Here is a 26258-nt window from a genome sequence, read left to right on the forward strand (position 1 = left end):
GAAGTGGAATTTTGGGGCTACACTTGGATCTTTCGTTTGCAGAACCGTGTCTGCTGCATGTGTGGCTGTGTCAGTACTTGCACTGGCCGGCTGAGCGGTCTTTGAGCCACAGGCTCAGGTGTGACGACACCAGGGAACCCTCCCTATCGCCTTGACCTCCCCTGTGGCAGCTTGTGGGTCCGGACGTTCCCTTTCTAGCCTTGGTTGTTCACTCAGCTTCATCTCTGACGGGGCGCTGGTTGGGGCTCTCCCCTACTGGACTGACAGGGCTTTAGTTAGGAACCTCCCTTTTGGGGCTAGGGAACTGTGACCCCAAGAGAACATTTTGAATTCTTTGCTTGACATCTGGTAACCTCAGAGCTCTGTTCTGCCTTACGTATGGTCCTCCTAGAGTATATTTTGCAAAACTGGTAGATCTTCAGCTATGTTCCCATAAATAAAAGGAACATTTTTACTGTAACACTGTGTGGCCTCAGTGCTCCCTGAGGTCTGGAGAACCGTGGCCCTGGTGGCTCTGCTGTTTTATCAGAGTGGGCCTTCTGCAGGTCAGCTTTATCTTGGGGGGGGAGGGGTGTGAGTGTGTCTGAGTATCTTGGTACCTGAGTCCAAATCCTGTTCTCTCTTCCTAGTTTTGCTGAAAGTGAGGCATGTGAATGTGAGCAAATGATTATTAACATGTATTATTGTCTATTACTATTACTTCTTTTAAGCTGAAGTGGATATTTGAGAACTGGAAAAATAATCCCTGTAAACAGCCAAGATGATTAGGTTTTGTATAAACCGTTAGAGAAGGAATTTGCATTTCTCTTCCTGCGCCTTTGAGATGTAAATGATCTACCTGGGGTCTCTAGGAAAAAGTGGTTTTTTTTAAAACTCTTGTCCTGTCTTTACATAAAAATTAACATACAAAAGAGTTCTACTTGATTGACAAGCAAGCACTACAAATTGAATACTTCTAAGTATAAAAGAAGCTAGACAACAAATTTCGGGCTCATGTGATCTAGGAAATATTCAATATTAAATTAATATCTGATATTAAAGCTAGCTTAAACTTTGGTATAATCAACACAGACATGTCTTTTATTGTGCCAAGGTTTCCTGAAAGTCAAAAGGTTCATGTTCCTTCTGTTGCAGAGTTTGTCAAAAAGAAAAAAAATTAACTTGGCATAACAATTCTTACAAGCAAATTAAATGCAAATAACACCCCAGGAGCTTTGGGGTGAACTTTTTGGAAATAATTCTGTTTTAGGAATATCTGCTTAAAAGTGATCTCTGTAGATATTTGGTAACTTGAAATTTGAGAGTTGTGCTAACTTAAGTTAAATGGTGGCAGTTTGCTGAATAGCTAGGTCACTCCCAGAGTAAGATACTGGACATTATTTACTGAACTTTTAGTTTCTCTGAAAAGGGAATCCAAAGGACTATTATTAAATATGTTTGGTGTTGCACTGAGATGTTTTCTATAAAAAGCATATGTTTTAGAAATTATAATTGGTGTGTATTTGCCAATCTACAGAATGCTATTGTAAAAGGCAGTTCATAACTGCTTACTTCTTTGTTTTCACTAGAAATTAGTTTTTAAGAGTTGAGGGTTCTGATTTAAATGTCATTCAAGTTACTAAAAATAATAAAAGAAAAATTTCAGTATACAGCAGGAAAGCAGGTTATATGTTTTGAGTTAAAAAAAAAATTGTCCTAAATAAAGCTCCTTTGCTTCTAGATGAAAAAGACAAGAGACAAACTAACAGGGACACTGAACGTTGCGGCAAGTCTGTGAAAACGGGGCCCTAGAAGGGTTTTGTGCATGGTCGGGCTGAGATTCAACTTCAGTAGGTAAGTGGATTTTGTTATTAAAAGAAGACTAGTGCAGGACTAGATTTGGTTTCTCTCTGTTAAGGGAACAAGTTTACTTAAAATGCTTCTGATAACAAATTGTGTGAAACTTTGATGTTATTGACAAACTTCCTATCAAATTCTAATCAAAATTTTTTTTGACTTCAGCTAACTTTGAGATGCTTCAGAGAACCCCTGAGACATCTCAGAGAAAAGTATTTAACCAGAATTGGTTGGTATGTTAAATTACATGGCATTGTCAGATGAGTGATAAGCTTGCAGTATTTTTCCATTTACAAGGCTTATCAGTGAACAAAGAATGCTGTGGCCATCAAGTCAGGCCACTACCGCCAACTCGGGATGCAGACAAGCAGGCAGCCTGGCCTCTGCGGCCGCCCCCAGTGGCACCCCCCAGGGGACTCAGGGTGGGGAAGCACAGGACACTGGCCCTAAGTAGCTAGGAGCAGAGCAAAGGGATGATGTCAATGAGCCCAGACATTTTGCACCTTCCTAGACATAGAAAAGCACTGAATTCTTTAACTTGAGATGTCTGGTTTTCTCTAACAGTAATTTTTTTCCTGTTCCAACTCCCTCATCTTTATTGTAAAAACTCCTGTACATCCTGGCTCCTCCCCTGCCTCTTCAGAGCAGACCCTCAGTGACCTGAGAGGCTGGCATCCGGGGCTTAAGTCTTAAGACCTCAGAAATGTCTGCTGAATAAAGCATAACTCAACTTTTAGGTTGTGCATTTTATTTCAGTCTACAGTTTTGGTGACCATTTACGAAGGGACCCAGAGCAGACTCCTCTCCTTCGCCTGGACTCTATGAGGACTTGGAGCCTTGGTACCAGCACAGGCCTCTTGGGCCCATCTGACTTTTCGGAGAGTCCAAATTTGGGTGAGTCTCTCCTGATTCTAGGATCTCCTGTTATTGGTTAATTATCCTAAGTTTTATTCAGTGGTGTTAAAACTCCTCTTGGAAGAGCAAGTTGAGGAGTTTATCCTTGAAACTTAGTTTCGAGAAGAGGTACCTGGGTTATCCTCAGGGAAAGCACTGGGAAGATTCTGCTCCACTTAGACACTGAGTAGTTTTATCCTGAGGCTTGTACTGGGTAATTAGGGGGAAAAACTGGCCTGTGGTTTTTCCTTGAATAGGCTACCTTGACAGAGTTTGTTGAAATAAAACCAAAATCTTATGAGAGCCCTTTGGCTCTAAAGATGGGACCCTCCTCCTGGCCAGCAGTGGCTTTCTCAGGTGACTGAGAAACTTGCAGGAGTGATGGAGGCAAAGACCTCGTGCTGTGCAGCTGTCCCTGTGGGGACACCCACTAGTGAGTTTATTCTGACAAACTGACCTTAAAATGGGGAATGTAACTTTCAAAACAAAAGAAGAAGGAATGACAGATTGCCAGCCTCCAACTAAGGATCTGAGCCAGGTTCATGAACAACACTTAAAAGGACTAACTTAACTGGAAAGTGAAGGAAATCTTGCCTGAAAATAATGAACCTGGGCTCTTTTGTTGCCTACACAGTTAAGTTTAAAAAAAAAAAAAAAAAGCCATCCTGATTTAAAAAAAAAAAACCTTAAGAATTCAGACCTTACAAAAACAAAACCCCTTCTAGGGGGGGACTTGCATTTCTCTTCCAGAGCCTTTGAAATGCAAATGTTCTGTCTTTCTCTGGGCAGGTTTTTTTGTGTGTACATTTTCTTGTTGTTGTTGTTTTGGGTTTTGTTTTTGTTTTTTTTTTTAAACTTGGTCTCTGCCATCCAGAACGTACAAGTATGGTACATATATGGCAGCCAAGATAATAGACTGCGATTCTGAGCAATCCTCTGTACCAGTTCTCAGGCTTTTTGCCATCTTGACCTTCACTGCATCAGCCTGGACCACAAAGGCCTTTACTTTTTGGGGGAGTAAACTTTTGAATCTTATTTAGGTGGTGCCCCCCACTCTCTTGTGGGGAAATCTCTTCATCTTACTGGTTTTAAAATCACTACTAGTAACTATATCCATTGGTCTGATGACGGATCCTTTAAATTGGAGTGGAGAAACTTCTAAATTGATAAAAGTTTAGAGAGCTCTCATTATAAACAGCTATTTTATTGGTACCTATAAAAATCAACCAAATTTAAAGGTGGAAAAAAAATATATATCTAACGGTTAACCTAAGAACTCCCTTAGTTTAAAACAAAAAGAAAAATCAATTTTGAAAGCCTTATTTGTGTTCTCTCCCCTTCCCCTCAAGGGGTCTTACGATGCTAACAAAATCATTACAATAATTAATGTTAATTAGGTTGAGTAGCTGGAAAAAAACTGTAGAAAAAAGTCTAAAGTTTTTTTTTTTTTTATTAACAAGGTAAAAAAATTAAGGAGTTATCCCAAATGGATAAAAATTTTTTTCACATGGTTATTTAAAACAGGATAAATAAAATGGACATTTATGGATTAAAATGCTAACATTTTGATGCTGCACTGTTAAGGTTAAATAGGCAGGGGCTCCCTACTGGTCCCCAAAATTTAAAGTCCAAACAAGTCTGCTCTACTTACCCCAGTTTAAAATGCATATATTTATAAGGCTGGAAAAAAACTACACTGAGATATTTGACCAATAATTGGGGCGACAGTTAGACCAATAAATCAAAATTTAAAGATAGCCAAGGGCCTGCATCCCTTAGCTCAAAGTCCTCTCTGGGGAGCCCAGAGACTTATACAAAATTAGGTAAGATGGACAGGGGATGAAAGAAAGAGAAGCTTCTAGGACTCCTTCTAAAAACAAGACTTGTTGACTGAACCTAATAAAAACTAAAAGGTATACGAGTTGATAAAACTGAAATAAAGGGAAATCTATAAAAATTGGTATATTTAAATGGGCATAAGCAAAAGAAATTTGTATAAATTATGCTGTGGGATAGATATGTTTCAATAGGGAATGCTTCCCCTGCTTGTTATTGTAAGACTGGGCACATAGATGTGTCCCTCAGAAATATTAAACATACTAAAGGAAACCAATAGGGTCACCTGAGCCTTACAATATAAACTAAAAACTAATATTCAGGGGATAAAGAAAAATCCCCTGAATAATATAATAAATAATATAATAAAATAATAGAGATTTGCTCTAGGTTTAACTTAAACTCAAGAAAAGAGGGCCTTTATTAACTGCCTTATACAAGCCTTTGAAGACATGATAAACCATAAGTTTCTAGAACACAGAATTCTTTCTTTAGAAATCATCTCATTGATGTAGAAGAGCAAATTGAAGATACAGGTAGACACGGGTGACAGACCAGTTCTTTGGAGAACTAAACGCATCTGTCTTTGTCTTACAAATCAGAAACGAGGCCAGACTGAGCCTGATTAGTTCAACAGTAAAACCTATAGTAAAGGACACATTTTGGAAGCCTTAGTGATCTGAGCCAGCAAATTCAATTTATTCTGTTATTTATAACTAGTAAATTTTTAGTGTAATCCCTAATTCATAACTAAGTTTTGATGTAAAGTTATGAGATCTCTTGTTTTGTCTGATTATGTCTGCACACATTATAGATATGTCTCTACCTCTAGAAAATATCATCAAAATTTATAAACTATCTATTTAATTGACTTAGAAGTAAGCACTTACAAAGTAAATATTTCTAAAATAAAAACTGGCCAAATTAACCTTCAGGTTCATGTGAGCTGAATATTAAAGGTTATTATTAACCTGGTATTAAGGTTAGTTTGTTGATCTAGTTAATATAAACATGTCTTCAGAGTCATCAAGTATAATATTCTTATTGTACCTAAGGTTAAAAAAAGTCAAAAGATCTTGTATCTGTGGCAAATTTGTTAGCAAAATAATTAGATGTGATAAAATTCTTACAAGTAAAACGCAAATGAGATAAGAGCTTTTGGGTGAACTCTTTAGAAATAACTGTTTCAGGAATGTCTGCCTGGAATGATCTCTGCAAATATTTGGAAACTTGATTCTCCAGTTGTGCTAAAATGAGTTAAATGATGGAAGTTTATTGAATAGCAAGGTCATTCCCCCCCCCCCCCAAATTAATTACTGAACATTGGCTTCCCTTTGAAGGGAAGCTAAAAGTATATGGGACTATTGATAAAAAATGTTTGGTGCCACCCTGAAATATTTTCTATAAGAAAATGCATAGTTCTGGAAATTATTATTGGTATTTGTTTGCCAATCTATAGAACACAAATGTAGAAGACAGTTTGTAATTGCTTATTTCTGCTAACTAAAACCTGGCACTTGCCACCCATCTCTACAAGGACTGGATCACACTGGCACCTGCCGCCTGACTCTGCTTGGATTAAATCACGAGCCGCTGCAGCTGCGGACCTCCAACATGCCCTGAGAGGAGTTCGGGGTGCAGGTCAGGAATGAAGCGCTCTGTGCTCTGAGAAAACCAGCTGAACAGGCCTTCAGATAGATAGATATTTCTAGGAGAAGATTTTATGACCCCAATTCTTGCGTCTCCTCATATCTAGAAAAGCACTAAAATCATTAACGGTGACATGTGCTCCTCGTGATGGGCAGCGGCCTCTGCCTGAGTGTGCGCCTGAATGCACGGCCCCCCCTCGCTGACATCACATGTAATCCTGCGTCCTCCCCCTGCCTCTTTGGAATAGTTTCCCAGAGCTTTCTGGGATGCTGTCTCCTGGGCTATAGTCCTGATTTTGCCCCAAACAAAACTTAACCCACAACTCTCACGTTGTGTGATTTTTATTTCAGTCAACATTTCCTAGTTTTCACAGGAAATTAAGAATTTTAAGAGCTGTGTTCTAATTTAAATGTATAATTAAAGCTACTACAAATAATGAAGAAAACACTTTACAATATAGTACAAAAATAGGGTGTATGTTTTCAGCAAAAGAAGTTATAAAGGATGAAACTGCATTTTGTTACTTAGAGCTGATTGTTTCTAGATGGGAGAAATAAAGGACAAAATAATGTGGACACAAAAAGTGATGGAAGGCTTGTGGAGAAGGAATCCTGAGAAAAGACTTTTGCGTACAGTTGGAATTGACTAAACTTAGTCTAAGAAAATGGATTTTGTTTAAAAGTAAGTTGGAACAAGACTGTTAGGAGACCAAAGTTTGAGTGCTACTTTTTGATAACAGATCATGTGTGCCTTTAACTGCTTTGTATCCGTTTTTGAAACCACTGTCACTATGGTTGAGTAAATAAGTGGTATTTCAGTGACCTATAATTTTATCTGACCAAGTGTTTTGAAACTTTTTAACAAGCTTCCCAAATACCAAACTTTGATTAAAGTTCTTCTAACCTTCAGCTAACTTTGGGATGCTTTAGAGGGCCCCTGAAACACCCCAAAGAGAGAGATTAGGCTAATTAGACTTGTTCGGTATGTTAAATTACTTAGAAGCATTGTCAAGTAATGGGAGATGGACTTTAGGTTATATTGAAGAGATAAAGGACATTAATACAGATATTCCAAAATTTATTTGGCATTCTTAAAAATCTGATATGTCCTGGTATCAGTCATAATTCTAATTATGATCTTAGAATGTTGTAGGTCACAGAAATATCCAAGTTGCTTGTCAGTGGCATTGCAATCAAATCTGTAACTGTGCCATTTTAAGTCTTGTCATTTATACTAACAATCATTGTTTTACTCTGATCCTTTTATAAAATGAAGACTTTCAGGAAGATTCATAAAAAGGGACTTTTAAACAAATATAAGTTTCTGATAATCTTTTGCTTACACCACTGAACTGGGTAAATTATAAAACTAATGGAACACCTGATGACTTCATCAAGATAAACAGGAATTAAGTAAATGGGACTGAATGAACTGGTAAATATGATTTGATCATCTTATGACTTTTGATAAGCATACTGGTCTTTAATTTTTATTTTCCAGAAAGCCTTTCCTCTTATTCTGTGACCTACAAGTTGATAAATGTTTTATCCTTATTTACAGAGGCATACTTTATCTTTTTCTTTCTGCCTGATCCTTCCAGAATCTGACTTCTCCATCTGGCTCTCCTGTGGACTTGAGGGTTATTGCAACCAGATTACAATCTGGTCATACTAATCATTGTTTTAATTTGTTCTTCGTTTCTAAATTGTTATGCTTTGTATGACTTTATTAACGTTACTAACTGTGTTACTTATATCTTATTTTTTTAAATTGTCCTTGGCTGCCTTTATTTTCCTTTTTTTTTTAAATGAGGGGGAGGTAATTAGGTTTGTTTATTTATTTATTTATATTTGGAGGGGGTCCTGGGGGTTGGAGGGGGTCCTGGGGGTTGAAGCCAGGACGCTGTGCGTGCTAAGCGTGCGCTCTGCCACTTGAGCCACACCTTCCCCCATCCTATCTATTTTATAAGATTGTCTTTTCCGTTATCCAATGTGTGAGTAGGCCTCCGACAAGATTAATGATGACTGAACATCTTGAGAAAATAAATCACATTTATAACCCTGCATAGAATAATTGTCAGAGTGATTCTAGGTATAGGAAAGAGCAACGAGGGAAAAACGTTTCCTGGATCATAAGACTAGTAAGACAGGTGATCCAGAGAATTTATGGTTATCAACAGGGACTGATCCAAAAATTAGCACCTTGAATGGCATGTCAACAGAAACCTCACCTGACCTAGGAATAAACCTGCCTAGTCCCATGGGACAAAACTGGTCATGAATTGTCTCCCAAAATATTGGTCAAATTTAGGACCAAGGGGGAGCACTGTGAACGAAAAGTACTGCAAGCTTATCAGTGAACAAAGAATGCTGTGGCCATCAAGTCAGGCCACTACCGCCAACTCGGGATGCAGACAAGCAGGCAGCCCGGCCTCTGCGGCCGCCCCCAGTGGCATCCCCCCGGGGGATTCAGGGTGGGGAAGCACAGGACACTGGCCCTAGGTAGGTAAGAGCAGAGCAAAGGAATGATTTCAGTGAGCCCAGACATTCGCACCTTCCCAGACATAGAAAAGCACTGAATTCTTTAACTTGAGATGTCTGGCTTTCTTTAACAGTAATTTTTTTCCTGTTCCAACTCCCTCATCTTTATTGTAAAAACTCCTGTACATCCTGGCTCCGCCCCTGCCTCTTCAGAGCAGACCCTCAGTGACCTGAGAGGCTGGCATCCGGGGCTTAAGACCTCAGAAATGTCCGCCGAATAAAACGTAACTCTCAGCTTTTAGGTTGTGCATTTTATTTCAGTCAACAGCCTCCTCAGATGATATGGTGTAAATGTTAACATAGACAATCTGGAAATTGTATAAGGTTTCTGAGATGTAGATATGGCTTGGTGTTATGCCATCAGTCACGATTCTAGTTATTCTAGTCACATTCTAGTTTCAGTCTAGTCATTGTCTTAAAACGCTGTGTGCCACAGCAACTTGATTAAGTTTCTTTCTCAGAAACACCGTAGCCAGATCTTTAACCTCGCCTTTTTAAGTCTTTCGTTATTTGTAAACAGCTAAACTGGTGCTTTGCAAAACTGCTTCATCTTCAGTAAGATTCACAAAAAGGACTTCCTGACAAGCACAGGTTTCTGTTAAATCACACTCCTGGACTGGGTAAGATGTTTGAAAAGTCTGCTGAAAACTATGATTTCATAAAACTGTTAGTAAAAAGGATTAATTACATAGGAATGAGTTAACAGGTGAATATGGGTATACTTTTTTGGTTTTGTCCGAAATACTACTGGCTTTTAATATATTATTTTCTCATTGAGTTATCAGATGTTTATCAATATTGAAAGTTATTTTACTTCCAACCATGTTGTTGCCCTCAGTGTTTAGGACAGAAAGAGAATTCTCTAGTGGAGCTGTCACAGTGTAACTGCTCACGACGTATAACGGGGCCTGCGCTACGTCTGTTGCTAAAAGCACATGTACGACGCTTGTGGAACAACTGGGTGTAAGTGATAAAATGTAAAGCCAATAACGTGCTTCCCCATCAGCACACCTCTGAGCGTGTCCACCATCTCTGACTAGTTCTCCCCCAGCGCGGATGACCAGGCAAATATAAAGGAGGCCCAGCCCCGAGGGACGTGACCTGAACCTGGGGCAGGAGCCATCACCCCCATCAGTGCTGAGGGACAGGTATTTTGATCATCAATGCCTTCTACTGAAAGATTTGCAATCAAAACGAGAAATGATGGGAAAATCTGCACACAGTGAGGTATGGGGAAGTCATTCTGGCCTACACACAGTTAAACTTCACTGATCAAAGTGGCCTGTTGTTCCGGCCTTTTCGACATGGATTGTACATCTGCTTTGACCTTGAGGAGGGGAATGTGTTTGAACATCGAAATGGAGTAGCTGTGCTTCAGACATTCAAGGTAAAACTCGGTGGCCCCCGGGGGTGTGATTTCAGACAGGTTCTTGTATCTCTGAGAACTCAGATTCTGAGCTGTGTCATTCTGGGGAGACCACCCACCATTCTCCAAGCAGTGTATGCTGGCAGCTGGCACCTGCAACCTTACAACCTTAAGGTCTCTTGTTTTTAACTACTAAACTTTTAGACAATAAAATTGTTTTAGATAAGATGTTAGCAGAACAAAGGAGAGGCGTAATGGCAGCAGCTCCTGCTGTATGTGAATACATGTCAGAAGCTGAAACCTACTTAGATTAAAGCAGACAGCTAGCTACAATCTCCCACAAAGCGCCAGCCCCAGACTGGTTTTCAGGCTTGGGCCCCTGAATTCCTCTGGGAATGAGATCTGTTTGTCTATTAAAGTTCTGGTTGTCACTCCAACTACTTGTAATCAAGTCTGCTGGCACAAAAAGTGGGGAACTAAAGGACTGTGATCTTAATCATACAAGACTCAGATCCAGGACTTGAAGCTCGGGGGTATTTTCAATGTGGTGTCCACCCCCAAACTGAGGCAGGACGAGGCCCTGCTTCGGCAGGAAGTCGCCAGAGCAGGAAGCTTTGGGAAAGGATAAAACAGGACTGGAGACTGAGACTGTCCCCCTAAAACCGGGCTCCGCTGCCGAGTTTATTGTTAACCTCTCTGTCCAAAATGCCATTCCCTGCCTTGTCCAACACCTGTTCTTATGATTGAAGAGTATCAAGAGAGGGGGACTGTAAACAAGCAGGACCCTGTGGGGCCTTCTCGGGGCAGACCCCTCCCCCCCTCCCCTGTACCCTCTGCTGCGGCTCCTCTCTGCAGTACCCAGATCACAGTACCCCACCTGAGTTTCCTGAGTTTTTCAGACGCTGAAAACCACCACCACAGGGAAGACGCGAACTACCTGATGATGGTCAGGAACACGTGGCCCCAGGCCTGCCGGCGCCTGGGGGTCGGCAGCGTTGGCCGTCCTGCTCCCTCCACATCAGCTCGCCAGGGAATCGTGCACGGAGCTAATGGCCTACCTGCCGCCCGCCTCTCCTCGCTCAGCCCTGCAGTGAACCTGTCTCTGCTCCAGGCTCACGTCGGGCACACGGACGTGCCTTCGGCTGCATGGGCGCGGAGGGAAGGGAGTAGGTGGTGGATGCCTGCGGGAAGGACACAGCCCTGCCAGACCGCGGGCACCATGAACCGGGGCTGAAACTAATTCCACTTGTCCCACTGACACATCCAGTCCCAGAGCCGCTCGGCCAACACCTAACCCACTCCCAGGGGACTGCCCCCGGCAGGGCGGGTGCCGGCGGGCCAGTGGGCAGAGCAAAGGCCACAGGCCACCAGGAGGGGGCGGAGTGGGGGCGGGGGTGAGTGCGCCGCCTGCAGCCCCGGGCAGGGCGGGTGCTGCGGCCTCAGGACCCCAGCTCCAGCCCTGCCCCTGGCCCGGGACCTGCATGACAGCCGGCACCTCCTGCCACTAAATTCTGTGCATCTGGCCACCTGCTGGACTGGGAGCCCTGAAGGGCAGGGGCCAGAGCATTCGTCCGCCAATGCCTGGCACCCAGCCTGGTGCAAGATGGCTGTCAGATGCTCAGTTGATGTTTACTGCTAATGGAGCCTATGTGAAAAATGAATCTGTGCATTTTGTGCCTCTGTCTCAACACGTGCGTTCCTCCCTGTGCTGCATTTGTAAAACATGACAACACCTTGGAGGAACTGGGCAGGGATAAGTAGGGACTGTGTACCCAGGTGGGCTGCAGCCCGGAAGTCGCCCTGCTGGGGTCCAGGCTGGGCTTGCTCTTTGGGCTGGATGCCTCTGCAGCCAGAGGGGCCCGGACTGCCTGCAGCCAAAGGGGAGGGAGACAGGCCTGCTGGCCCGGCACAATCTCTCCTGTGCGCTCTGCGGTGGAAACAAAGGGCTGGCACCAGGCGCTCTGTTGTGGACGGGGTGTGTGTGTGTGTGTATGTGTATGTGTACCTGTGAGAGGCTGTGTGCACAGGAGTGGGTGTATGCAAGAGGGAGGGTGCGTGTGAGACATGTAATAAATGTGCATGTGTGAGTGCACATGAGTGTGTACTGTGTGTGCCAATGAGCACTGGGTGTGCATGGGGTGACACGTGGTTTACAGCTCTGGCTCACGGAGGTGGCTGGGCCCTCCTGGAAGTCCCCTCCGGCTGGCTGATCGATCCCAGGCCCCTCGCACCCACTCTACTGAAGCAGGGCTGCCTCCCGACCCTTCTGGGAAGTGGGGGCCCTCCACGCAGGGTCCGCAGTGAAGGGCTGCACACACAGGGAAAGAGCTTCCTTGGGAGCAGCTGCCCTGGTTCGTCCCCTCCCTGCCGCCCTCTGGCCCTGACAGCTCTTCTCCGCCAGGGCCACCTGGCCCAGAGGACGGTGCAGCAGCCGAGGGCCCCGCTGGCAAGTTCACAGGACGGTTCTCTTTAGCCTGGGGACCCCCCATCTGCAGCCTCTCCGAAACCCCTCCAGAAATAACCTGTCACCTCCCAGCTGCCCCTCATGCTTCTGCCTGCATCCCTCCTCCCTGCGGTGGGGTCACCGCTCCCAGAGCCAGAGCCTCCACAGGGCACTCAGCTTGTGTTCTGTGCTGCCCACCACGCGGGGCGCACCCCGAGCCCGAGGTGGGGAGCCTCCCAGCTCGGAGGAGTGAGGACAAGAGCAGAGCCACCCTGTCCGTGGCACCTGCTTTGGAATCTCTGACATTCAGGCCCACCTACCTCGTGACAACTGTGTTCTGGTCGATCCTGGCTCTGAGATCTTCGTTCTGCTGCTGGAGAACTTGGATCTTTTCTTCCAGGACAATGTTCTTTTCCGCCTATAAAAGACAGGGTGGCAAGAGGTGCGAAGAAGTGAGGCCATGTGACGGATGGCAGCCCCGTGCCCTTGGCCTCTGGAGGGTTATAAGAGCTGTGCTTTTCATCCAGCAGTTGGTAAAGCATTAAGTCGGCTGTAAAATCAGGTTAGAGGGATGTGATCAGCATTTCTTTTTTAAACAAAATAAAACAAAATAACCTGCGTGTCATCAAAGTAAGTACTGTTATCTGTATTTTCCTTTTATATAATGTGTGTGGACTGGTGCAGACAGTGGATTACACAGTGCATGTGTATATACACCATATGTGTATGTGCCTACACTGGAGTCCTGTGTGCCACAGGTTACTCTTAGCAAGTGTCTGGGTAAACCAGCTTCGTTCAGAGACAGATGGGGAACTTTAGCAGTCAGAGAAGATCAGTTACTGAGCTGGTAAGGTGCAGACCTGCTAACAGGAAGATGGCAGGATACAAAACACTTGCATGTCTGTGTGGGGCCTTTGGGGTGTGCACACTTGTACAGAGGAAAGGCTCTGGAAAGTTAACAGTGGTAGAAATATATTTTAATCTTCCAATTTTTTATCTTCCAATTTCCTATGATGCACATCTTTCTACAATATCAAACGTTTGTTTTAAATATAATAAAAAAGGAATCTATTCTTAGACCCTTGGGCCAACCTTCCCATCAAGACGGCATCTCCCTGGAAGCCGGCTGCTGCTACTAGCTGTGGACGACTCTCAGCTGCAGCCCTTGCCCCCACGGGGTACGGGTACAGGAGTGAACTTTCCAGTTCTGTTCCCCCAAGGGGGCGCCCTTTGTTAGTTCCATGGGAACCGGGCTGAAAGGTGAGGCAGAGAGTGTGCTGTAAGCAGGGACCTGGAGCTCTGGGCTGGGGCTCCCACCTGGACTGGACCACTTGTTGGTTCTGGGTGAGGCATGACCTCTTCCTAAGCCTCTGTGTCCGCACGTGTAAAAGGAGGCCCCTGACAGCACCTGCCCCGGTGCACTGCTGTCGCAGTTAAAGAACAAACACGCAGAAGGTGTCTGCGCGGAGCTCGGTGCCCACAAGTGATGCTCGGCCCACATGTCCCCGGGAGGGGTGAGGAGTTAGCACGTCACAGTGCAGTGCAGGTGGGTCATCAGAGGGGCCCCAGAATCCTACAAATGAGGCCACCTCTGAGATTCCTTATCAGAACTTCTGGCTTCCTGCCTGAGAAAGGCCTTGAGATGCAGCTGTGGCATTTTCGGCTCAGGTGTAGCCCCGCCCCCTTGGCCTGGTAAGCCCCGCCCCCCACCTGAATGCTGTGAACACGGATGGCCGAAGAGGCTACTGGACCCTCGAGGAAAGGCTGACTCACCAGCTTTTCCAGCTCAATAATCTTCTTTTCCTGCTGGTGTATTTGCTGATTCTTCATCTCTAACACCTGCTTCAGACTCTTCATGTCTTCCTCCAAGTGCTGATAAGGAGCCAGGGCAACCTACAAGGGCAGAGAGCAGAGAGCTAGTAACCGGGGGACCCGGCAAAGCCCAGCGTTCACCGGCATCACCAGTTCAGCTCAATCTAGTCTTTGTTAACAAGCTTCCTAACAGGCACTGGAGAACATGAGCAAGAGGGAGGGGGAGAGGATGCGCAGAGCCTTCCCTGATAAAGATGCCCACAAGTTCCCACTGGGACCGCTACCAAGAGTCCAGCCCCTTGGGAAGCAGGAGAGACGAAGCCATCGCTCCCTGAAATGTCGGATGCTGGGATGGCCAGCCTCTCCCAGCCCGGCCCCCAAGGGGAGCTTAGGGGACAAAAAGAGAAACTTCAATGTTGCCTTTTAACATTCGCCCAGACGACTGGATTCAAAAGACAGGTGGGGATTTACAGGCCCTGCCCCCTACCCTGCCTAGGAAGTGAGCAAAAGTGGTTTAAAAAGCAGAAAAGGCATTGTAGAAAAAGAAATGTCTGGGTCAGGTTGCCAGATGGGACCAATTAAAAAACAGGCTGTTAAGGCTGAATTTCGCATGAACAACTTACTTTGTAAAGATTGTGAGAGACATGCTCATTACGAACAAAAATTCATTTACGTGTAATTTAAATTTAACTGGGGGTCATGCATTTTATCTGGCAACCCTACATTAGAGGGAAGAAATTTTGCCCACTTTTAGGAGTGGTCCCAGGCCCAGTTTGTCACAGATGCTCAGGGCAGTGGCTGAGGAGCCGTGTGGGATGTGGCAAGAGTAACACTTAGATGGAGAAACCCACAGCTGTCCTGACTCAGCAGCGATGCCAACAGGTGTACATTTAAATCCCTGGGAGGCCCTGACCAGTGTTGCTCTGGCAGCAGGTAAGCACTGGGAACCTGACTTCGGGGTGATGATGGGGAATCCCTGGGCACCCTGGGGTCCAACAGGGTGGCCTCGCAGTGCTGGGTGGCCAGGAACGCGTGATACCTCCAGCTGCTCTTCAGTGTTTTTCCTCAAAGCCTCTTCGAAGCGCCGGGCTCGGTCCCGCAGAGACTGACTCTGGAAGGTCAGCGTGTCCACCTGGTCCTGCAAGAAATGCACAAAGCGGTCCACTGCAGATGCCACACCTGGGAGGCGGGGGTGATGGCTGCCACTTGGCCCTGGGGGCTCCTCATGGGGCAGCAAGGTCAGAGGCCCTCCACTGACCTTGGAGAGGACAGACTTCACTTACAGGGCAGCACCATCCAGGGACCTGCCACCCAGCCCTGACCCCTGCTGCCCAGGAGGCCAAGGGGAAGCCAGAAGAAACTCCACCAAAAGGGCATCGCCTGCTGGAGGGAGATTCGCCCAAACGCCCCCGTGCTCCCAGCCTTGGTGCCTTGTCCAGAACAGACCACAAAACACGGGCAGATGACTTTGGCTGCTGCACAGAAGGCGCACTGACGCTGTGGGGGGGGACCCAAAGCAGGCGACCCGACTCTGAGTGCCTCCTGAGATGAGAACGCTGTCCTCACCCCCTCCCCCCAACAAGCAAGCTTGCAGGGGAGCAGTTAATAACTTAATACCTGATATGATATATCACTTATAAAATGACACAAATGAACTTATTTACAGAACAGACTCAGACATAGAAAACAAATTTATGGTTACCAGTGGGGAAAGGGCAGTGGGAAGGGATAAATCGGGAGTCTGGGATTTTCAGGTACACACTACTATGTATAAAAAAGATGAACAACAAGGCCCTACTGTACAGCACAGGGAACTGTATTTCATACCTTGTAATAGCTTATAATGAAAAAGACCATGGAAAGGAATATATATATGTACAACTGAATCACCATGCTGTACACCGGAAATTAACACATTTTAAATCAACTACATTTCCATTAAAAAAATTTAACATCTGACCCCACAAAGGCAAACCATCAGCAGAGAGGCATCTCCATCCTAGGGGGGCTAGCGGCCCCCACTTCAGGAGGCACAATTAATCCATCTCACAGAAGAACTATCCTCATTTATTCAGGCCAGAAACTGTCAAACCGACCTTTACGCCTCTCTCTGCCCGAGCCCCTTCCCCGCACCACTAAACACGCTGACATCAGGTCGATGGTCAAGTCCTGACCATTAAACCTCCTTCATGTCCCCGGATCCACAGACACTCCTGATCCCACTCCCACCAACTGGCGTTGGGCAAGTCGCTGACTTCTCAGACCGGATAACTCATCTGCCCGCGTGCTGGAGTCGGGGAGCTTTCTAAAGGGCAAGGCTGAACCTGTCCCCCTACACAAAACCCAGTGCCCTCAAGATGAAGCGATACCCTGACGCAGCCTCACATCCTCCCCATCAGCCTTTCTCGTCCTCGCTGCCCCCACTCCATCCTACTATCCCACTCCCCCTCGGCGGTGCCTGCACTGCCAGCTACTTCTGTCCTCCCTGGGCAGCAGGGGTCAGGGCCGGGCGGCAGATCCCTGCATGGAGCTGCCTCCTCGGCGGAGTCTGTCCTGTTCAGGCCCCTCCCCGACTCGAAGGACACTCCTGCCCCCAGAGCCTGCCAGCCAGGGGCTGCCCTCTGTGTGAAGATGGAAAGAAGGCAGGCGCGTGAGAAGGCACGGTGCCCCAGCCGCCAGGACAGAGGTCCCCACACCGAGCCCTCTTCTGGTGGCCCCAGCCCTGCCTGATGGCCGTGGGCAGCAGGGGGAGCCGGGCGGCAGGCTTTCTCCTGATGCTCGAGCAGTGAAGAGATGGTGCCTCCCTCGTGCCAAGAATTTGAAGTTCTCCCCCCAACATCACCACTTCTGTAACTTTAGAACAAGGACTAGGGTTTTCCTGTGGACCCTTCTAGCAAGAGAAGTGGCCTCAACCCACCAAGTGTCAGCAGCGGGCCGTGGTAAAGGATGGAATGGCACGTGGGAGCACTGTAACGGATGGGGTGCCGGCTTGACTGCTTTCTTGTCATCAGAGAACCCTGCTTTGCAAACCATCCTTGGTGGGTTCCTTTTCCTTCTCTCTCTGTTTTTCCCAGTTACTTCCATTTAACTTTTAAGAAATAAAAGTCCCCACGGTGCCATTAAATGCAAATGCTGGTGCATTAGGGCAAGAGTGTCAGCGGGAGTTCGAAGGCACTGGAGCTGACAAATGTAAACCACGTAAATCACGCCCAGGGCAGCCGGCTGGGCCCCAGCACGCATGCGAGGCTGCCGCAGTTCCCCCCCAAGAGCTGGGCTCTAGAAATGACTGCAGGGCTCCATGACTCCTACACCAAGCCTCTCAGCATCGCAAGAGCAAGCATACCTCTCAAGCCTCTTCTCCTCCATTAAAAACAAAGCAATGGAAACTCCTCAGGCAAATACCACCGAGGCTGCATCTGAAATATCGCACTGTGGTTTTTCTCCTTTAATCACCATTATTCAAAGACCAGGGTCTGCAGGCGCACAACGGTGCCGCCGCAGTCAGACAGGACACGCTGGTTTTCAACGCGGGTTGGCGCCTTTAACGTCAAACTAAGAGGCACAGAGACCCAGCTGGTGACCTGGCCTCACGTGGGCCACTCGGAGTTAACCAGGGTTGGGTAATAAGGGTGCTGATAAACGTAGCAACACCTGAAGCCATTATAATGGCAACAGCTGCTGCTTGGCGCTCTCAACACGTACACATGATGAAACAAAATCATGTTTAAGGCAGGACAAGAAAATTTTTAAACATAAAATTCTCTCTCTGCCTATTTGGGCCATTACACTTCTTTAGTGTGCCCTTTACGTCTGCATTATATGTTAACTAGATCGCCTGAGAAGACACAGGAATGTCTGCTGGCCAAAAAAAAAAAAAAAAAGCGGGGGGGGGGGGGGGAAGCAATTTTCTCCCGCGAGGTAACTCCTTAGGAGATAACATTCCTCTCCTTTCTCAATCCTGTAAGGGGTCATGATGCCCCATGACTTGCCCTGTTGGATTACGTAAACTGTCGATATGTTGCTTGGATGAATGACCCTTTGTCTCAAAACTTATATAACGGTGCTTTGACCTCTAAGAGGCGGGACAGCCCTCAGAGCTTTCTGAAAGACTGTCTTCTGGGTCCTGATCCTCACGTTGGTTCGAATAAAATTCTTCCTTTCTTAGATTGACAATTGATTCATTTTTTGTTGACACATATTATTTCCCTAAGCTGCTCACACGTTGAGGAAGGAGCTGCTGTCGTCCCCATTTGACAGATGAGTCAACTAAGGTTTACAGCTTATGTAACTGTACAAGAGTTCAAAGCTATTAAGAGGAGGTACAGTGGGGATTTAAACCAAAACTCAAAATTTTTTTTACCCCAAACCTGTTTCTCCAGCTGCCAGTAGCCCAAGGAGATTGGCTTAAGCAAGTCCATCCTCCCCGCACCAGGAAATCTCCAGCTCAAATGGATTCTGCCCCTGGAGAGTTACAACTAAAATGTGCACAATTCAGGTCCGTGTGATGTTAGTGGCGGAGTGAGGACTCACAGATGAAACAGAACTCTCACTTCTTTTGGTTTTGGACTGGGTGGGGTTTCTGTTACATCATAGTTCAGTATGGCTGTTCCTCTCCTGGTTTGTGTTCCTTAAGGATACTGTATTTGGATGGCGTGTGATGTCGGGGACATGAAGAAGGCAGTTTGGGGCGAATCTGCCAAGCACTGGCCACAAAAGGAGGACACGGGCAGAGGCAGGCCCTCTGACGGAGCCACTGACTGAAGGGCTTGCAGGAAGCGGTTTCCCATTTAAAAATTTTTGACTAGTACACTCAACAGTTGTGACACTCCACACCTCTAGACTCCTCTCAGGGCAGGGCAGGCTCTGCGCAGGGAACGCTCCCTGCAGACAGTGAGTCATCAAAGAAGCAAAATTCCCCTCTTTGTATTAGGCTTAGGGTAAGCGCCTTCCCCAGTTTCCAGACACCAGCGCCCCTGGTATTTACAAGAGAACCTCTCTGTGTCTGGGAGGGGAAGCAGGGCCACCAACCCGCCACCTCACTTCCCCAGCAGCCCCTCCCTAGGGCTGCGGCTGGTCAACATCTTTTCAGGGAAGCAGCTGGCCGGGGTCTCTGGGAGGCAGGAGGGAGGGAAGGCGCGTGATCTGGGAGACTCTTCCCTCTCCCCTTCGAGGTCGGAAGGAAGCCAGGCAGTGCCCTTGGCATCTGAGACCACGTTCTCAGATAGTAGGTAGGCTGGTAGTGGGACGCTGAGAAGCTTTACCTCTCACCCACCTCCAGGAGACTTGAGTTTAGATTAGATTTCCACTCCCAGAACATGTCCTATGGCTTCTGCCCCACACAACTCTCCCGACACCACTCCCCCCGCCTAGGTCCCCGCCTTCAACCCCGGCTCAGTGACTCCTCTGACCGCAGCCCGTGCTCGGAACTCCTGTGGCGCTGGTGAACAGTTTCATTCATTCTGTGCAACTGTGTGTTATTGTCCATGATGGTCTGTCCCTATTTGTGTCACAGCTCTGAGTGGGCAGTAAATTCCTTACGGGCAGGGGTATGTCTTATTTACCTCCATACTCCAGTGCGTGGCACAGGATCCAGTCCTTTGCAGGTGCTGGATAAATGTTTGTGGACAGGAGTAAGGATGCTGCCATTCTCCTGATGTCACAGTTAAGGAAATACTAACCTGGAGGGACAGCCGCAGCTTTTCAAAATTTTCTTCCAATTCTTTCTTTTCAAGCTCATGGGTAGAGATCAGTTCTGGAGAGAAAATATCAAACTATTAAGATGACCTTGAAAACGATCAAACAAGCTTCTTTTGCCAGCTAAGACTAATGACGTCAGCGAATGAGGGGCCCATTAGACAGCACTCTTCAGCCTAAAGAGACGTCTCCATTAGTTTGAAATGGTATGAGATATTATTTAGGAGAGAGAGGGAAAGAAAGAGGAAGGGGACAGGAGGAAGGGAGGGGGAGAGGAAAGAAAGGAGAGAAACAGAGCACAAGCACACACACATGCGCACACACACACATGCACACAGACACTCCCACTCATTTCTGTACCCAGCTCCGCCACCATCCTGGCCAAGTCAGTCTCCATTCACAGCACTCATTGATTTCCCAACTTCTCCTAATGGTAAAACCACTGGGTAATTAATGTGAAATCTCCATTTTCTTCCCTTCCCAGGATCACTCTTCCTTTCCACCAGGAAGCAGCAATCAGGGGCTGAAGCAGGGAGGTTCCAAGGCGAGTGGAGCGTGGGCTCGCTGGGGAACGGATGGGTGAATGTGCCCAGCGCTGTGTCTGCAAGGTCACCTGGGTGGCCTCTGGGCCGCTCTCCGGAAACCGCAGAACGCTAGAATTTGCTTGAGCAAAAAGTCAACGCTAAGATACTCAGAAGGAAAGACTAATTGGACTGGTTCCTCCTGGAGAGTCTGGGACAATTCTGTTCCGTAAAAAGTGTCATTCTGGTAATAATTTGCAAGTTAAGCAGAAAGAGATGTCATGTAAGAGTTATTAAACAAATGGATTCTGTTTTCCTCCAGATGGGAACAGTCTTATTAGCAGGGTAAAGCCCATCTCATTCTGGCTACACAAGCAATTTGTTTTCATGTTATAACTGGAGGGAGGAAAGGTCTCATTAATCAGCCTGGATCATACGCTTAGCACAGGAGACTACTAGAGACCAGCAATTACCCTTCTGGCTGGCATGAGCTGCAATTAGGAAAAACTTTGTGGTTTCCATCAACCCAACCTTTTAACTAATGATGCTGAAGGTCTCTAAGAAATCCAGTTGTTATGGCTGAAAGTTATGGTCAGAAAAAAAAAAAGCTTGCCTATTCCTATTAACATAAACAGTGTGGCCTTCTGGTCTACCTGCCTTTGTCTAAATGAGTATTTTTAATAGTCATTGAGAGCACCATAATAATGAATTTTTTAGCTACCATTATATACACTTACATTGTCTTGACATTGTATATAATTCACAGGCCCTGGATGTGGCATCTAAGTGAGACTTCATTAACCAGAAAAATCTACCAGGTCTTTTTATATGAAAATCCAGAAACAAAAGGCACCGTTACTGTCCCATTTCCATTCATATTCCCATCCCAGAGACCATTTTCCTGCAGTGCAGTGACGGCTCTTGGATATTTTCAGGTGATCCCAACACCTCACAAGAGAAGTCAGTATCAATTCTGAAGACAGCATGAACCACGGCGACTCATCTATGTACCCATGGCATATTTCACTATCTTAAGGTCATGACATTCTGTCCTATGCTTAATACTGTGCTCTAAGACAGTGGTTCTCAAATTCTGCAGCATATTAGAATCACCTGAGGAGCTTTAAAAAATCCTGATGCCTAGGCTGCACCCCAGAGCAATTAAATCAGAACCTTTGTAGTGAGATCTACCCCAAGTATTAAAAAAAAAATTCCCCAGGTGGTTCCGACGTGCAGCCAAGGGTGGGAACCAGTACTCCAGCGTGAGATGTGCTCGCAGGACACAGGTGACACATTTCACCAGTTCTCAGGGAATTCCTCTCCCTTGCCTCCGGCTTGGCCTTTTTCATGTACTGATCTCAGAGGTGGTGGGGCTGGTGCGTGCGGTGGGGCAATACCATGAGTATTGATTACAGCACAGGCACAGTGGACCTTGATGTTTACAAAGAACATTTAAAAAAAATTATCAAAAAAACTCTGATGTTAATTCTCAAATTTTTTAAATGCATTAATGTATTGTTAAATGTACTGTTTCAATATTTTATTGTAAAAATATTTGTTTTATTTTATTTTGGGGGGTAATTAGGTTTATTTATTTCTTTATTTAAAAGGAAGGACTAAGGATTGAACCCAGGACCTCATGCATGCTAGGCACACGCTCTACCACTGAGCTAGACTCTCCCTTCCTCTTGTTTTAATATACTTTAACAACCAGCCAACTGGAGGGGAAAAGTGAGGAAAGTGGAACTTGAAAAATAAATTATATTTCGGTTAATGTAAATGCATGTTAAAGTATAAAAAGTTTCTTTCACAGATTCAAACTCTTATTCGTACTTAGTAAATGTTGCTGTTGTTACGACCCACATAAAACCCTACCAAATTACAAAAAATGTAAAAGATACAAATCACAAAAAAAGATCCTGAGACTCCACTGAAGTCCACGGTGGCTGTGAGGGCGAGGTGTGCAGGCCGAGACCCAATCAGAGACTGGCAGGGCCCTGAGGACGCCACACGTGCGGGGAAATTAGGAGGCCACAAAGAGGACAAAGCCCAGGAGCTCTACACCTACGTTAGATCAGCGATTCTCAAGCCCGGCTCCCCATTAGGATCATTTAGGAGCTTTAACAAGTTTTGATGTCCAGACTGAACCCCAGACCAGCTACACAGAGCCCTGGGGTGGGACCAAGGCTCCCCAGGGATTCCAATATTCAGGTAGGGTGGAGAGTATTGGCGCCAGAGGAAAGGAGTGGTCACTTAGACCTTAGATTTCTCTCTCTTCTTGCCACAGGAATCCACACAAAGGACATCCCAGGAAGGAAAGGGAGGAAGGAAGGAGAGAGAAGTAGGGAAAGGGAGGGCTCCCTGTGTCAGCTGCAGGAAGGGGTCAGCGTGCATGGTCCACCCCTGCTGGCCACACACATCAGGGCTGGTAGCTACCTTGGACCTTGTGGTCGTGGTCATCCTGCAGGATCGCGATGGCAACCGTGTGGCTGTTTTCCATCTCGAGGAGAGCAGCCTCATGGCTGGCGGTGATGTCTTCCACCTGCAGAAGATGACAGCTCTGGTTACGCAGAGAGCTGGGGGACGGAGGACTGCAATGCCCTCGCTGCCTGGAGGACAGAGGTGGAATTCAATGAGTGGAAAGGTCAGTAGCCCAAGCATCAAGGACATGAGATGACAGCCAGCCTCAGCCCTGTGCCGAGGCAGAGGATCCAGGATCTGGTGGTGAGGGGGCAGCCCTGGAGTCAGGTGGACGCCACGTGGAAGTCACTGCCACAGCTCAGCTGATCACACAGGAGGAAGCAGCTCCCAGGGGATGGAGGGATGTCTGCCTAAGCCACCTCTTTACTGCCCTGGGCCTCTTCTGGACCATTTCCTTCCACCCCGTTCCTCCCCCTTCCACCAACTACTCTATGAGAAAAAGATGAGGGTCCCCCCTACCAGACGGTCTGTTCTGCTACCCTGTGGTAGGTGGGAGCCACAGTACACAGGTGTCTGGAGGGAACTAACATTTATTAAGCTCTTGATTACTCCACTCAACCTCACAGCTATATAATACAGTAATCATTTTTGTGTCCACTTCCCAGATGGGGAAACTAAGGCTTAGAGAGGTTTGAAATGTTTGGCCCAAGGGCTAGTAAGCAGCAGAGCCTGCAGTCAGCCCAGGTCTGTCCGACTCCACAGGCAAAGCTCTCTCACACACACCTCCGCTGCCTTCCTGGCAAGACCAGCAGTCAGTGCCCCAGACAAGTGGGCGGGTCTGTGTGTGCTCCCCGCATCTGCTTCTCAACAGAGAGTTTGCCTTCAGCTCTCGGTGCGGACCCCTCCCCCCCCCAGGCTGTGGGAGTTGCTCCCAGGGGCTACTGCGTCTCTGGCTGGAGGTACATGTCCCCGAGCTTAATCACAAGTCGTGCAGCCAGCCCAGGACTTTTTATTCCACCCCCACCCCCCGATCTCCGACCCCACTGCACACCTGCGCTCCTGACTGTTGCTGTGGCTATTTTAACTTCAAAGTTACAGGGGTAATTGCATAAAACCATCTCTCCCTATGATAGCAAACCAGAACAATGTTTTTCCAAATCTTCTGTCAGCGACTCATTGTAAAAATACCACTGTACATTATTTCACACACACACACGCGCGCGCGCGTCTGTACGCACAAAACCAGTTTCACAAAGTGACACTTCCCTTTCCTATCTGCAAAAATTTGGTTTAAAAATTTTTATTCTATTTTACTTTGTTTTTTCCAAAATGCTAGTTTCAAACCACTAAATTCATTTCATGACTAACTAATGTGTCAAAACCTGACACTTGAACGGCACTGAACCAGCACAGGCGCCCAGGCTCTGAAGCTCTTGGGTGGGCCAGTTCAGAACATCTACCTCTCGGAGGGTCTCCTTTCTCTGGGCTGGTCTTCGACCTGGAAGGAGGAAGAGCTCTTCGCAGGAACGGAAGCCCACTTATGAAGGGGACACATGGGCGTATTTGTCACTGAGCAGGACCCTGTGGGGCCTTCCAGGGTCAGCCCCCTCCCCCATGCCCTCTGCTGCAGCCCCTCTCTGAAGCACCCCGATAGCAGTATCTCACATCTATTTCCTCCACTTTTCAGATGCTTAAAACCACCACCAAAGGGAAGAAATGAACTGCTTGACAATGGAGAGCATGTGGCTCCCAGACCTCCTGGAGCCCAGGGATTGACAGTGTTGACCGCCCTGTTACCTCTATGTCAACCCATCAGAGGATTGTGTGCGAGCTGATCGCGTACCTGTGACCCCCACCATCCCTTACCTGGCCTTTTAATAGGCTTTGCTGAAACCCTTCGAGGAGTTCGGGGTTTTCTTGGGCATGAGCCACCCTGTCCTCCTTGCTCAGCCCTGCCATAAACCTGTCTCTGCTACAAACTCGTGTTTCAGTTTGTGTGGCCTCACGTTGTGGGGGGCACACGAACTTGCTTCCCATAACATTTGTATTTTAAAATGGGATAGATCCGCACTCCGGATACCAACTGGGGAAAATTTGCCCAACTTTTCTCTTCTATGGTCAACGAGACCTTCATCCACTAAAATGGAAATATTTTTAGAGCTGGCAGATAGCTAGATATGAGCAGAGAAAGAGGGGCACAAGGAAAATGGCAGGAATTGGGCAGAAAGGAGGGGCACAGGCCAAAAGCAGGAAACCGCACATCATGTAGGCACCAGAGGTCCCTGGACAGAGAAAGAAAAGCAGGAACCTCTGGAATGGTAAGTGGTCACACCATTTGGGGTGATGAGCGGCCTGGAGGCCAACAAAGGAAGGTGGGAAAAGGCAGGAGTCTCCAGTGTCTGAATGTAACCTTTTGTTCATTATGCCCTCATTTCAATAAAGTTAGTCTTGCAGATTAGAAGTACCCATAATGCACTGATGCCATGACACTTCTGATCCAGACTAAATAAGGACAAAAATCCTTCTCCCCTCGGGAAGGTGGAGTTGGGATGAAAATCAGGGAATACCATCCCAAACCCTTCCCTCCCCAATGAATATTCTAGCCGTTCATTTTTACACTTTATGTAACCAACTTGCAAAGAAACTCAGCGCAGCCGCTCCCCTGAGCCTTCCCGCCCTCCCATTGAGAGTGTACTATCCATCCCTTAATAAATCCCCATTTTACATTCTTAACCTCTACGTCTTGTATCTGAATTCTTTCTGGGATGGGACAAGAACCTGGAAACCTGTTACATCTACCGGCAACAACATCACTGTCAAAATCGACAACGAACTTCACGGTGTTAGGACACCTGCAGGAAAATGGATGTGGTATTCAATGATTCGCTTTTCTTCACCAGACATTCTTGATTAAACAATATTTCACTTGAGGTTGAGAGCTATGAATCCACTCAGCAGAAAGGCTGATGACCACAGGATTTAATTGTCCAAATCCTATTTGAAGCTTTTTTTTTAATGGAATCTTTGTCCAAAATTCTTTCAGTCTCCAGGAAAAACAAATCACTGGCCAAAAGAAAAGAAAAGGAAATATCTTTTCCCTATGCTCCACTAGTGAAGCCCCTTAAACCCACAGCACACAGTCTACAGGTGCAAGTACCACACGTTGTTTGGAGGCATGTCACCCAGCTCAGTATAACGAAAAACCTTCCATTGGTCCTTAGCATCACTCTAATTTATTGGGCTCT

At 46.5% G+C, this 26258-nt stretch overlaps 1 protein-coding gene and 1 long non-coding RNA gene across 3 annotated transcripts in view; one reads left to right on the forward strand and one right to left on the reverse strand.

Moving 5' to 3' along the window:
- The window catches only part of MTUS2 (microtubule associated scaffold protein 2), a 405965-nt gene that overhangs the window by 2752 nt on the left and 376955 nt on the right, over positions 1-26258 (reverse strand). For both annotated transcript variants that reach the window (XM_064493235.1, XM_064493236.1), the window contains 5 exons: positions 23029-23134; positions 20056-20129; positions 15417-15515; positions 14339-14458; positions 12886-12983 (listed from right to left, as the gene is read on the reverse strand). In XM_064493235.1, the coding sequence (XP_064349305.1) occupies positions 12886-12983; positions 14339-14458; positions 15417-15515; positions 20056-20129; positions 23029-23134 (497 nt within the window). The remainder of the gene's footprint in view (positions 1-12885; positions 12984-14338; positions 14459-15416; positions 15516-20055; positions 20130-23028; positions 23135-26258) is intronic.
- Positions 1666-12892, forward strand: LOC116157161 (uncharacterized). The gene is made up of 3 exons (XR_010383689.1): positions 1666-1833; positions 2593-2730; positions 6104-12892. It is a non-coding gene; the product is annotated as an uncharacterized LOC116157161 (long non-coding RNA).

This window comes from Camelus dromedarius, chromosome 13 (genome assembly GCF_036321535.1).
Source record: "Camelus dromedarius isolate mCamDro1 chromosome 13, mCamDro1.pat, whole genome shotgun sequence".
NCBI lineage: Eukaryota > Metazoa > Chordata > Mammalia > Artiodactyla > Camelidae > Camelus > Camelus dromedarius.